This window comes from Dermatophagoides farinae, chromosome 8, assembly GCF_024713945.1.
Source record: "Dermatophagoides farinae isolate YC_2012a chromosome 8, ASM2471394v1, whole genome shotgun sequence".
Lineage (NCBI taxonomy): Eukaryota > Metazoa > Arthropoda > Arachnida > Sarcoptiformes > Pyroglyphidae > Dermatophagoides > Dermatophagoides farinae.
Window position 1 is genome coordinate 2,235,144 of NC_134684.1, and position 13,579 is coordinate 2,248,722.

At 28.5% G+C, this 13,579-nt stretch overlaps 2 protein-coding genes across 7 annotated transcripts; one reads left to right on the forward strand and one right to left on the reverse strand.

The window, feature by feature from the left end:
• Positions 1–849: 849 nt before the first annotated feature.
• On the forward strand, positions 850–6,918 carry LOC124495350 (uncharacterized). The gene is made up of 7 exons (XM_047058702.2): positions 850–3,692; positions 3,887–4,204; positions 4,265–4,876; positions 4,953–5,310; positions 5,421–5,645; positions 5,761–5,914; positions 6,048–6,918. Exons 1-7 carry the CDS (start codon positions 3,512–3,514, stop codon positions 6,639–6,641), a joined length of 2,442 nt encoding a protein of 813 aa, XP_046914658.2. The 5' UTR covers positions 850–3,511; the 3' UTR covers positions 6,642–6,918.
• A 702-nt stretch (positions 6,919–7,620) lies between these two features.
• Positions 7,621–13,464, reverse strand: LOC124496344 (potassium voltage-gated channel subfamily KQT member 1). 6 transcript variants are annotated; one of them, XM_075733687.1, is made up of 5 exons: positions 11,888–13,464; positions 11,062–11,214; positions 9,574–10,116; positions 8,894–9,501; positions 7,621–8,764 (listed from the first exon to the last, which is right to left on the reverse strand). In XM_075733687.1, exons 3-5 carry the CDS (start codon positions 10,088–10,090, stop codon positions 7,808–7,810), a joined length of 2,082 nt encoding a protein of 693 aa, XP_075589802.1. In that variant the 5' UTR covers positions 10,091–10,116; positions 11,062–11,214; positions 11,888–13,464; the 3' UTR covers positions 7,621–7,807. The 6 variants fall into 6 exon arrangements, with proteins under 6 accessions (XP_075589802.1, XP_075589800.1, XP_075589799.1 ...); XM_075733685.1 differs by lacking the exon at positions 11,062–11,214 and having other exon boundaries at positions 8,894–9,498; positions 13,054–13,464; XM_075733684.1 differs by lacking the exon at positions 11,062–11,214 and having other exon boundaries at positions 13,054–13,464.
• Positions 13,465–13,579: the final 115 nt, after the last annotated feature.

The window sequence follows — 13,579 nt, forward strand, 5'->3', positions numbered from 1 at the left end:
ATTATTTTGCATATTTTTTTTTAGTCATCATCGTTTCATCACTATTATTTAAAATGATGACCATCATCATCATCATCATGATTCTAAACAATTTTTTGAATTGATGATTTAACCAAACATAAAAATTTATTATGGACAATAGATGATATACAAATGATAATAATCGATGATGTAATCGTTTGATTTTTTTTCTTCATTCTATTCAAATTGAAAATATCGATTAATTCATGTATATATATGAATTATTGACCTTTTCATCTTTACTATGGAGATGTCGATTACATTGACCAATTGAATATAACGCCTTGACAAAAAAAAATTTGCATAAAGAAAATAATCTTTTTTTTTCTTGGCTGAACATCATCATTATCATCATGATGATCATCATCGGTCATTCTTGTAAGTCAGTCAGTAAGTCGGTCTGTTGGTCGGTCGGTCGGTTGTTGGGTGATGGTATTTTGTTGATGGTCTGTATTTTTGTATGTTTGTGAATATTGTTTTCAATCATCATCAATCGTCATTAACATTTGGTTTTTTTTTGGTATGGATTGTGGTTTGTTTTTCTAGTTCACAGGATTTATCTATACTTATCTTTAATCTTTTGAACTTTGTCGACTTTTGAATTATTCAACATTATTTTTAACCTATGCAGGTATAGGTGATTTGTTTTAGTTTATTTTTTTCTACTAATCAATTTTCATTTTTTTTTATATAATGTAAACAGTCATTGTTTAACCAGGAAAAAAAATATGGGAGGAGGGGATAAATTTTTCCATTTTCATTATATTATTATTATCATCATTCACAAGGATTCTCCCATGGGTCAAACATATTAGATATATTTATGTATATGTATCTACTATTACTCCACTATATATGTTATTATTCCACTATAGATGTGACAATTAGTAGCTGGTGTTTGTTTGCAAATTTTATCATTCATTAGTTTGTTAGTTTTTTTTTTTGTTTGTTATTACTGGAAAATATTTATTTTAATTTTCCACATCTCTCTCTCCCTTTCTCTCATGGTTAATATGTTCCATTTACCCATCATCATCGTATAACACCCTTCATTCCAGGGAAAGATTCCGGTCGATGTTTGATGATGATGATGATGATGATGATGAGAATACTCCATTTACCCAATTCCATTTTTGCCATTATTATCATTTTTTTTTTTTTTTTGGTTATTAAAATTTTCACATATACACAAAACACTCATATAATGAATTTACTTTAATTATCATAATTTTTTTTATTCACATTCATGTTTGTTTAGATGAATGAATATAAAATCATCCATAATGATGAGATTCATTCGTTGTTGTTGTTGTTGTTGTCGATATCATCATCATTATCATAATGTGATATGAAATTTTAAACAAAATTTTACATAAAGATGATTTTGTTGTTGTTGTTGTTGAACCCTTATTTTCTCACCATTAATATCAATCAAAGTGAAGAGAACAAGAGAAAGAAAAATCTGTGATATATATAGTAATAATTAATGGTATATGAGAGATTTATGATAACAAGTTTTGTTGTCTGTGTGTAGCTGTACCCAGTGTTCTAACCAGTATCGGAAATCCAATTGTCAAACAATTGACATTGGACAAAAAAAAAAAAAAAGATTTCGTTTTTTTTCTCTACGTTCATGATAATATGATTATCATGAATGATGATGATGATGATGCATTATTTTTTCATGATCAAACAATTTTAATTTTTATTATATAATCCGATCTATTAACTAATGATTGATTGATTGATTGATTGATCGATTGATCGGTCAGAAAGATTCAAAGATTCAAAATTGTTATTATGTGTCGGATAAATTTATTCTTATTATCATCGAAAAAAAAGAGAGAAAGAAATATGAAAAATTTGATCATAGGTCATTGTCCAATCAAAGAGAAAAAAAACCAGATAAAATCATGAGGGTAAGAAACAACATATATAGGATAGGTCGGAAGACAACAAAAAAAAAAATCTTTTCCACTATCTATCTACTCTTTAAAAACCATATAATCTGGATCTTAAAATCCTGAATGAATTGTATTGAAGAAGAAAGTCTGTTCTTCATCATCATTATTATCATGATGATGAAGAACAGTCAACTCATTCACATTCGGTTTACCATCATCATCATCATCATCGATATATGAATTTCTAACCAACCACAATGGGGTCCTTCGATGTTTTTTGACTTCCATCACACACACACACACACACACACACACGATCACATCATTTAGTTATTGTTGTTGTTGTTGTTGTTGTTGAACAACGATGAACACATATCAACCTTGTTCGAATACATTCAAAACTACTTTTTGTTGTTGTGGTCTAGCAATCTTTGTCTAAACACCAACAACAACAACAACAACAAAATAATGGATATTATAAAAAAAATTCGAGCGAATAAAGAGAAAAAAAAGAGAAGAAGACTAGACGTTGGCCACAATGATGATAATATACACATCATATAGATAGGTAAAAAAAAAGAAGAATAAAGAGTTATATAAAGACAAATCTTACAATTCACACACACAAACAAAACAAAACGAAAAAAAAAATTCAACAGCCGAAAAACCACGAGATCATCAATTCAATTCTTTGAAATTGGTCAATGAGAATTGCATGAGTTTTTGTTGTTGTTGTTGTTGTTGTTAGTTGGTTAGATGGACGGCAATAAATTCAATTTTTATATTTGTGATTTTCAACTTCATTTAAACATTTAATTCATTGTATTGTAAATGTCTGCCGGTTATTTTTTTTCGGTTTGATATTTTGGCCACTTTATCGGATGCTTATACTTGAATTCATTTGAACAACAACATTACATTCATTCTAAATGATGATGATGATGATGATCAATGTCGTAAATTAAGTGTTTAGATTGTTGTTGTTTTTTTTTCCATCATATCAAAGGTATTTTTGACTTTATGTTATCAAAATCACTTTATATAGATGGTATACCGATGATATTCTTATAGTCTGATGAAAAGAATTTTTGTTTATTTCATCGATCGAAATTGTACGAATCTGTGTGTGTGTGTGTGTGTTTGTGTTTTAAAATTAAAAATGAACTTGTCATATATATTTGTAATTGTTATTGTTGTGTAAATTAACAAATTTTTTTTCTGTCATTAACTTGAAGCACTAAACGACGATAATAATAATGATGATGATGATGATGATGATGATGATAACATTAATATCATGAATTTGAATTCTTTGAAAAAAAAACTTTGTTAGTAAAAACAACAACTATCAACATTGTATATCTATCTACTTACCATCCGTATCATCATCATCATCATCATCATTATGAACGTTAATTGATGTGTTTGTTTTTTTTACGACCGTTCCATTATTTTTTTTTGTTTCTGTTATTGGATTCATTCGTTCGTTCGTTTGTTGTATTGGTAAATGTTACATGTTTATATGTGAATGAAATTCGTATCGATATATTGAAGTGTGTGTGTGTGTGGGGGTGTTTGTTGGGAAAATGTATAACCAACAAACAACGTTGAATGACGAACGAAAATTGTTTGCAATATATTTCTCATCATTATCACTATCGTCGTCGTCGGCGATTATGATGATTGTCATCATTTATCATTTAATATGTTCAATTGTTTTAACAACAGCTGATCAGTATTCTATACAACAACAGCAGCAACAAACGAGTAAGTTTTTCATCCAAACTCACCTGATTTTTTATAATTATCATTGATATTGGAAATGATGTCAAATCAAAGTTTTGTAGTATTAATTTTGGATCAATTTTCGCTTTTTTTCATCCCAAATGTTTGATAATTGATTCAACCAATGTTGATGTTTTTTATTTTTATTTTTTTTTTTTTTTTTTTTGCTTCCTTAGATCTATCAACAAAACACCATTCTAATTGCAATTTTATAACATTTATCATATATGACGGATATGAGTATGTAATCACAAACAATAATAAAAATGATGATGATCGAATGCAATCATCAATGCCATTTATTTCGACAACCATTGAAAGCAATCTTTATGATTGTCTGAGCTTATGTAGACAGCGTGATGATTGTAATGGAATCAATCATAATGGACATCATTGTCAATTAATTATCAATGTTGATGATGATGTCAATCGATTGATTAAATCGAATCAATCAGCTGTTATAAATATTCATGCTAAAAAGATTTGTATAGAAGGTATGAGAATTTTCAACTTTTTTTTGTTTGATTTTTAACTTTTTTTTTTAAAAATAATAGATCATAATGGTAATTGTGCCGGTAAACCATGGGCATTTGAAACGGTTATTGGATATACGATAACTTATCCAATTTATTTTCATAATACAGTAGTCAAACGAATCATGATCAAGAATATTCCATCTGTTCAACAATGTAGTGAACAATGTTTGAATGAAAAAAATTTTCATTGTCGTTCAGTTGTTTATAATGAAATTGATCAACATTGTATTCTGTTCAATATGAATCGTGAAACTATTGGTTTTTCTTCAACAAATCGTGTCAAAAAAACAGGGCTTAAATTTGTGCCAACAACACCGTTCACACAACAAGTACATTATATTGAAAATAAATGTATTGAAGAACCAAAAAAATTTTGTGATTTACGAAAAATCAAAAAATTCAAACTAAAAACAGCCGATTTGATCAAAACAAATGTCAATACACCGAGTGAATGTCGAGAACTATGTCTTTCAAATAGTGTGGTTAATCCATGTAAATCATTTGATTTTGATTCAACAATTGGTATTTGTCGTATTAGCCATCTGAATGAAGCATCGACCTTACACATGATTCAACCATACATTTATGATGAGGATGTAACCACATTTGAGATATCCACCTGTTATAATAGTATGTTACATATATGACTTTGAAATCTTGTTTCTAACATTTCAAATATATATAATAATAATGAAAATTATTATAGTCACTGTTTTATGTCAATCGAAAGAGATGAAAATTCAAATTGAAACATCTAAATTATTTAATGGAAAAATTTATGCACAAAATAGGCCACGAAGTTGTATGAATGATATTATGAATATGTTGAATTTTGAATTATCCATACCATATACCGATGATTACAATGCTACTACGACTACTACTGGTAATGATGAATTAGTACAATGTGATACTCGACAGCCAACACCTGGTCGTTTTACCAATGACATTATCATTCAACATCATGATCTTGTATTAACAACAAAAGATTTGGCATTGGGCATTTTCTGTAAATTTGATCTTCAAAATTCTAGTATTGCTCAAGTTGATCTTAAAATACAAGGGTATATATTAATTTAATATATGATGATGATGATGATCAAAATTGAAAAAAAAATTGTTTTGTTCTTTCTCATCAATCTTTTTCTTCTAATTTTTTTTTCATATTACACAGTGAAATTTCTACAGATAAATTAAAAGGCACGGCCAAACTTCCTGAATTATCATTACATCTAGTAGATGAAATGGGCAAAGATATTGATGAAGTTTCAATTGGTGATATACTTCGTGTACAAATTCGCATGAGTGACGAAGATACTTATGGAATTTTTGTTAGAAATCTTATTGCAAAAGACAATCAGGATTCGAACAATAATTTCACATTGATTGATAACAAAGGGTTCGTTTGGAAATGGATTTAATGTTATATGGTTCAATGATTATACTCACGTTTTCATTTATTATTATTTCCCATCAAATTCTTCTCCCATGCATATATATATATATAAATATAGCTGCCCGACCCAAATGAGAATGATGCGCGAAGTTCGTCTACTCAACGAGAACGGAAAAACACTTGAAAGTTATTTAGAGGCTTTTACTTTTACAGGCGGCTCTATTTTAGTCATACAAGTTGAAGTGGAAACTTGTCTCGATAAATGCAAACCGGTAATTATTGGTTTTGATAACGAAAATTCAATCCATTTTAATTGATTTCAATTGTATTCTCACTCTTTTATTGTTTCCATTATATTATATCTCTTTCTCCATTTCATTGATTCACACACACACACATATACAGGTTCAATGTCAAGTGGCCAATGGCCGCAGTTATCCAGGTGTTGAGATGGTTACATCATATGGCCGGCGAAAACGTCGTTCCGCATCAATGAATGGCGATTATGATGATGATGATGATGGTGGTGATGATGATCAAACTGAGATTGGTGACGTGGTTTCAATGACAAAATTATCAAAATCATTGCTAATACGTAAGAAACGTGAATTGATTTCATCGGATCTCAAAATAAATGCCAATATAAATGTCAAACAATATGAAGATGCAAATCGGACATTCACTTTAAAAGCATTCGATTCATTTCTTGCACCTTATCAAAAGATATCAATGTCTAGTAAAAACTATCTATGTTTTGAACCTACACATTTATTTGTAATTTGTGTAATTGCGTGCTGTGCACAAATTTCATTATTTTCATTAATTTTCGGTATAATAATTAGAGTGAAAAAAGTTCCCTGCCAAAAACGACATCATCGGTTCACATCTACTAGCCTTATTGGAGCTTCTTCTTCTTCTTCTTCTTGTTCATCATCATGGAATATGAATCCTTCGATCCATAATTCAAGTACACCATACAATTATATGAGCTCAATGTAAATCATTTTGTTGGCAACGATAATCCATATATACATTTGTATTATATTCACACACGACAACAACAACAAAAAACTTCTTCTTAATGGGATTTATACACCATTCGAACTTATTTAAGTCTGTGGTTTTAGAATTTTTTTTCTCTAGATTATTATAATCAAAAACATTATGCAACTTCGATAATTTATTTTGTTAGAATTTCTGTATTTGAAATTAAAAAACTCTTTTTTTTAAAAAGAAGTTTAAACAATTTTTTCACTGAATGATTACGAAATGAAAACGACACTTGGTTTAATTATCACCATAACTGCTGCGGTCGACATTATCATATCGTTATCATGTTTTTTTATTCAATCCAATCCAGATTGTATTGAAATGGTAAATATGCATTGGTTTTTATTCGTTTATTCTTGTTTTATTGGAATTCAAGGTATTCGAATGACAATTGATGGTGTGAAACAATCATTATCAAAATCAAAACATTCATCATCATCATCATCATCATCATCACCATCATTAATGTTTTCCGATTTTGGTATCATGACCATCAAAAGTTTACTATTGATTCTGACTGATCTTATTGTTTTATGCATTTATTTTACATTCACATCTTATCACAATAATAAGCTATTTCGATTATTCACCTGGATAGTGTATCTAACATTGATCATACGTATATTTGTATTTACAATCCAATGGAATCGGATTACAAGTTATGTTTATTATCATCCAAAACAGACATAAATCAATATGATATAAATAAATGAATATTTTAACAATCACAACAATAATCAATGTTAATCAATTTTTTGTTTTATTTTTTAATCCTTTTTCAATGTTCAGTGAAGAAAAAAAAATGGCAGCAACAGGTGTGTGTGTGTGGTTTTTTTAGGTGGTGATCAACCACTGAAATGTCGGCTTCCTTTCATTGACTTTTGAATGTTTTCACCATTCATATCAATCAAGTAAATCATGATCATAATTTATATAATAATAAAGTCATTTATTTCCATTGTATGTAAAGCATAAAACATCAAAAAAAAAAAAAAAAAAATATCAGATCTATATGTAGGTAAAAAAAGGTGAATTTAAATTATAATGAGAAGAGAAGAGATAGAAAAAAAAATTTACAAAAAAAACAAACAAACAAAAATGTAGGAGGCGTTTTGTCAAAATGAAAGCCGCCTTCTTTGGACAATTGTCTGTTGTTGATGAGCATGATTGATTTGCTGCTGTGAATAGGAACAAGAATGGCTATGACAATGATTATTATTATTATCATTGTTGTTGTTGTTGTTGTTATTGTTGTTGTTGTTGTTATTATTATTACCAATAACATGTAACAATACATCTTGATTAAAAGTTTGAAATATTTTTTCAAGTTTATCAACAAAATTTAGTTTATGAAATTGTGATAATAATTGTGTTGTTCGATTATTAGTATTGGAACAAACATTACATTCAGCCATTTGATTCAATCTACCGAAACGACAACGATTATTATTATTATTATTATTATTTGAAAGACATCTCAATGAAATTTGTTGATCAAGTAGATATTTTAATAGATTTTCAATGATTAACCGTGAATTCACCTGATAGTGCATCAAATCATTTAGATTGATTTGCATTTTTTGCATCTCATATTCAAGTTTACTTATATGTGTTAGAAAACGTAATCTAATATCATGCTGTGCTTTAGCTGAAATTGAATTCGATTGAATTTTTTCTAATCGATGATCCATGATTCGTATTTTTGCCAACATATCTGCATGGCCAGCGGCATATTGTTCTAATACATCTTTTATATCATATGGTTTGAAGGCTTTGACAAAATCTCTTTTTGATATACAAAATTTGACGGCAAATACAAAACATAGGCCATTCATTTCTTTCCAACTTAATGTTTTTGATTTATTTTTACTTGTTTCAAATCGTTTCCAAATGACTGATCGAAAACAGCTTAATGTTGATGCTGTATTACCATTGCCAATATTATATTTACTGCTATCTGATGTGCGAATCAATTCTTGTTCGGCGACATATAATTTCCATGCACATTGTATTAAACGAGCTGCTGGTTGTTTACGTTTGCTTATTTTTAGTTGCCGTTGTTGTTCTTGTACCTGGACATAAATTATCGATGAATGAATGTCGACAAACAATCCGATTGAAATACAATGTACAATTTTATATAAAATGAATAATGATAGGGAACAATAATAATAATAATAATAATAATAATGAAGACTTACCTTGAGAGCTAAACCAGTTCCAAGGATGCCGGCAGGTAGAGCAAATATCGAGACGCCTATCAACGAACAGATACATGCTAATAACTTTCCGGTAGATGTTTTTGGATACATATCACCATAGCCTATTGTACATAATGTGATTACCGCCCACCACATTGATGCTGCAAGGCTATCGAAATCTTCATTATAATCTTTTTCAACAAAATATATTACAAATGAGATGAGTATTAATGCCAAGAATCCCATATAGAATACAATGGCCAAATGAATTCGTTGTGAATAAACAACGGAAGCCATCATGCGCCATGGTCTAAATTTGAAATCCAATCGAACCATTTGAAATATTTGTATGAAACGTACACCACGTAATGATGTTATTAATAGTTCACCATGTATATTTGAGATCAACACTGCTAATGAAACTATTATGACGCAAAGATCGATGATTCGGATTGGATTCTTAAAGAAACGAATTTTTCCCTTCCATCCTTGATAGTAGGAAACACATTCTGATGACCATATACGTGCTAAAAATTCTACAATAAAAAATGTTACAATCATATAATCGATCGTATTAAGCGTTTTTGCCAGAGAATTTCCATATTCTGCTACATATTAAACCAGAAATATTAATTCATATATTAATAATAATATTCTTAATGGTTATTCATGCAACTTACTTGATGAAGTAGATATAATTGTTAAAATAAGACAATAAACAACTGCCAATGAAACAAATACATGATAGCCAATTGCCCATGCACCGGTAGGTCTTTGTAGGAAATTATAAACCAAAATTCTTTCATTATAAAATGGTACCCCCACTACCGAATGTGGATAGGTTGATAATCGACGATTTGGTGGTGGTGGAAAGAAAACTGTATCCAAAGAATTGCCACCTTGTTTGAGTTTTCGATATTTATAAATGGTATTATAAAATGAATTAGTTGATGATGATGTTGTAGTGACAGTATTATTATTGCCATTTTCTTCCAATTCAAATAATGGTTCATTAGATAGATCATGATCACAAATACCACCATTACCGGCAAACGGTGTTGGTGAACGAAATTCACCTAAATCTTCTATAGCCGATTCGATATCTATTCTTGGGGTCACTTGAAAACGGGATTTAGAAAATGATGAATCTCGATTATCATTATTATTGTTGTTGTTGTTGTTGTTGAAAATGTTCATTTTTATTTTCCAATTTCTTCTGGTTTCTATTGATATGCAAAAAAAAAACAAATAGCAAAACTTAAAATATCAAAGTATAAACTTGCAACAAAAAAAAAAATAGATCATTTAAATGTATTTTCCCAATATATATTTTTATTGGTTTTTTTGTTTGATTATGGTTGATTTTTGGCCGATGACATCAATTCAAATTCAATTTTAGAATACGAAGAAAAGAAAAGAAATTTTATATTATACAAATCATCATCATACCAAAATGAAATAAAATAGAACACACACACACACATTCATACATTCAAGTTAATTGGCCTGATGTGATTATGATGATGATGATGATTCGAATATTTATGTATTTTTTTTTTTTTTTTTTTTTTGATATTGCAATATCAATTACATAACATATATGAAAAATTTTTGCTGTTAAGATTTTGTTGTTTGTTTGTTTGTTTTACCAATATGGACAAACACATATTATTCGTAGAAAACTGTACTCCAATTTTTTTTTCTCATTTTATGAATGCTTCAAATCAAAAAATTTATCAATTCTCGCTTTAGTAGACACATATGACCATCCGATTGATGCCATACAAACAATGATGATTCAAATCAAACTACATATCTACATTATATTTGAATTTTTGGTCATCTTGCATTTTTTTTTTCATTAATTCTTTTATTTGTAGAAATATAATTAATATATAAATTAAGGAAATCTTATTGCCAATGACGAGGCAAATTGTTTAAACAAAACAAAAAAAAAAATCCATATCCAACATCAATGTCGATTGCATAATATGATATCTTTGAAAACATTAATGATGATGATGATGTGTTGATTTATCATCATCATCGATAAAAAAAATGAAAATAAATGAAAAGATTGTCTAATCATCATCGTCATCATCATAAAAATAATCTACGGGATGTCCTTTGTCATATGTTTATGTGTGTGTGTGTATGTGTGAACATACCTGGTGTCTTTTTTTTTCTTTCATCTGATCACAAGACATTTATCGATTTATTTGAAAACAATTTTGTTGGCCTCAAAAACTTCATGGTCATTATACAATTTTTGAATGATATTTTTTGATCATAAAATAACTGATGATGATGATGAAAATATACTAAAGTTGAAAATGAAATTCACATAAATATAATATATAAAAAATAAAGTCAAAAACAAAATCCAATGCCTTTTTTTCTGGTTGCGGTTGACTGACCATTCTAATGAATGGTATGTACGAGTTTCCGCAATCAATCGAACCAACAATAATATAGTCGATATATTGATAATTCATTATTTTGATGTTTAAGAGTGAATCTTATCAATCAATCAATATAACGTCAAGATTAGAAGACGACGACGACGACGACGATAAAAAAAACGTCATCATCAATTTGGATTAGAGATAAAAATGATCTTTATTTTGAATATATATAAATGAGAGAAAAAAAAGGATTTTCACCAGTGTTGTTTTTATTATTTATATTAAATTACATTAAAAAATGTGTCTGATTACGATGACGAATGCGGAACACCGAGAGCGGTAAAAAAAACCAAGAAATAATGATGATGATGATGATAGTGAGGATGATTTTTATAAAAACCAAAATAAAAAAATTCATTGAAATCATCCTACATTGACCGAAATCAACCAGAAATGATGGCTGTTTATTTTATTTTTTTTTCGAATCATCATCGGCAGATATATTGTTGCTTCCTTGTGTGTGTGTGTGTGTGTATGCAAATTTTGATTGAAAATTTTACATTTTTTTTCAAAAAAAAGTGTTACTCACATTTTTGTTTTGGATTTATTATTCTGGCGATTATTTTCACATTTCACAATTGACAATCGTAGCTGAAATTGTTTCTTTTTTTTCACTCTAATTCAATTTATTTTACAAATTATCAGATTGTTGTTGTTGTTGTTGTTGATTTATCATCGATGAAATTGATGATGATAATGTTCATCAGTTATTATACAATATACATGCAAACAAATTGAACAATAGCTTGTCAAATTAGAAAAAAAAACCACCAAACAAAGACAACACAACAAAATGCAAACAGAATCGTTTGATGTTCTGTGAATACGAACAAAACGAAAAAAAACAAGTAGACGTAATTGTCGTTGTCGACCAATGACTGAATATTCAAATAAAACATATATATGTGCTCAACAAACTAGAAGTCAAGCTGATTTTATCATAACATTAACAACAACAACAACAACAATAACAAATGAAATGAAATAGCCAAGCCATATCATCATCATCATCATGAAAAATTGTCCAATCCTGATTGAATGATGATGAATTTCGTTCGTTAATGTGTTATTATATCAATGTAAAACAATCTTAACAACGACAACAACAGTCACATGTTGTGAAAAAATTTCACATTTTATGGATACAACATGAATGAATGAATGAATGAATGATTGATTGATTGATTGATTGATTAATCAAATGATTTATGAATAATAATAAAAAAAAATCAACACTATTTGATGGGTATAGGGCGAGAAGAATCTATGGTCAAACATGAATATATTCATTATAATTATATATTCGTGTTTATGAAATTTTTCAAAAAAAAAAAGAGTTAAACATGACAACAACAAAAAATTTCATATAGAACACTATTCAACAGGTCTTTGTATAAATAATAATAATAAAAAATGTTTAACATTCAATTCTAGCCATGACAATCGATTGATTCGATGATCAAATGAAAAGAAAAAAAAATATTTCCGAAAAAGGGTTTCACAACAACATATGTCCATATACACACACACACACACACACACACACATCACAAACACAAACAAAAATGGAATGATCATAAAATTTTTTTTGTTGATGATGATGATGATGGTGGTGGTGGTTTAATTTCACTATCATTTACGTTTGATTTATCCACATATACAAACTATGATGAATAAAATGGCAAGAAAAAAAACCTTTCAATCGATTCAACTCAACATAACACATAAAACATCCATATGATTATGTTGGCGTTTAGTGGTGGTAGTTGTCGTCTCTTGGTGGTTGTCGTGGTGATGTATGAATGTGATGATCATGATGATCATGATGTATATGATGATTCTTTTCACATATGTTTAAAAAACAACAACAACAACATATTTTTAATTCAAAATGTGAAACATTCAAATTTCCAAGAATTATGGATGGGTTATGGATGGATGTATTATGGATGTATAGAATGAATCGATTTCATCATCATTATCTTAAAATTGTCAAATACGATCATGATGATGCCAAAATCCTCTCTATATAGACACATTTATGGGTTTACATTACACAAATTGTATATTGGATTTTTATTCGTTTTTTTTTTTTTTTTTTGGTTCAAAATCGAACACATGTTTTATATTCGTATCCTTCGTAACGTGGTTCGTAAAAAAAACACATGAAACAAACGGAACGAACATTGAATGAATTTTTTGACAAATAAAATAAAATAAA

What these genes read in the sequence shown, in the direction of transcription:
- LOC124495350 (XM_047058702.2), top strand. Translation starts at nt 3,512, where the DNA reads ATGTATAACCAACAAACAACGTTGAATGACGAACGAAAATTGTTTGCA. An exon ending in ACAACAGCAGCAACAAACGA is followed by an intron (nt 3,693 to 3,886) that starts GTAAGTTTTTCA and finishes TTGCTTCCTTAG; the next exon opens with ATCTATCAACAAAACACCAT. An exon ending in GATATCCACCTGTTATAATA is followed by an intron (nt 4,877 to 4,952) that starts GTATGTTACATA and finishes AAATTATTATAG; the next exon opens with TCACTGTTTTATGTCAATCG.
- LOC124496344 (XM_075733684.1), bottom strand. Translation starts at nt 13,084, where the DNA reads ATGTGTTATGTTGAGTTGAATCGATTGAAAG. An exon ending in TGAGTTGAATCGATTGAAAG is followed by an intron (nt 10,117 to 13,053) that starts GTTTTTTTTCTT and finishes GCATATCAATAG; the next exon opens with AAACCAGAAGAAATTGGAAA. An exon ending in GAACTGGTTTAGCTCTCAAG is followed by an intron (nt 8,765 to 8,893) that starts GTAAGTCTTCAT and finishes ATTTATGTCCAG; the next exon opens with GTACAAGAACAACAACGGCA.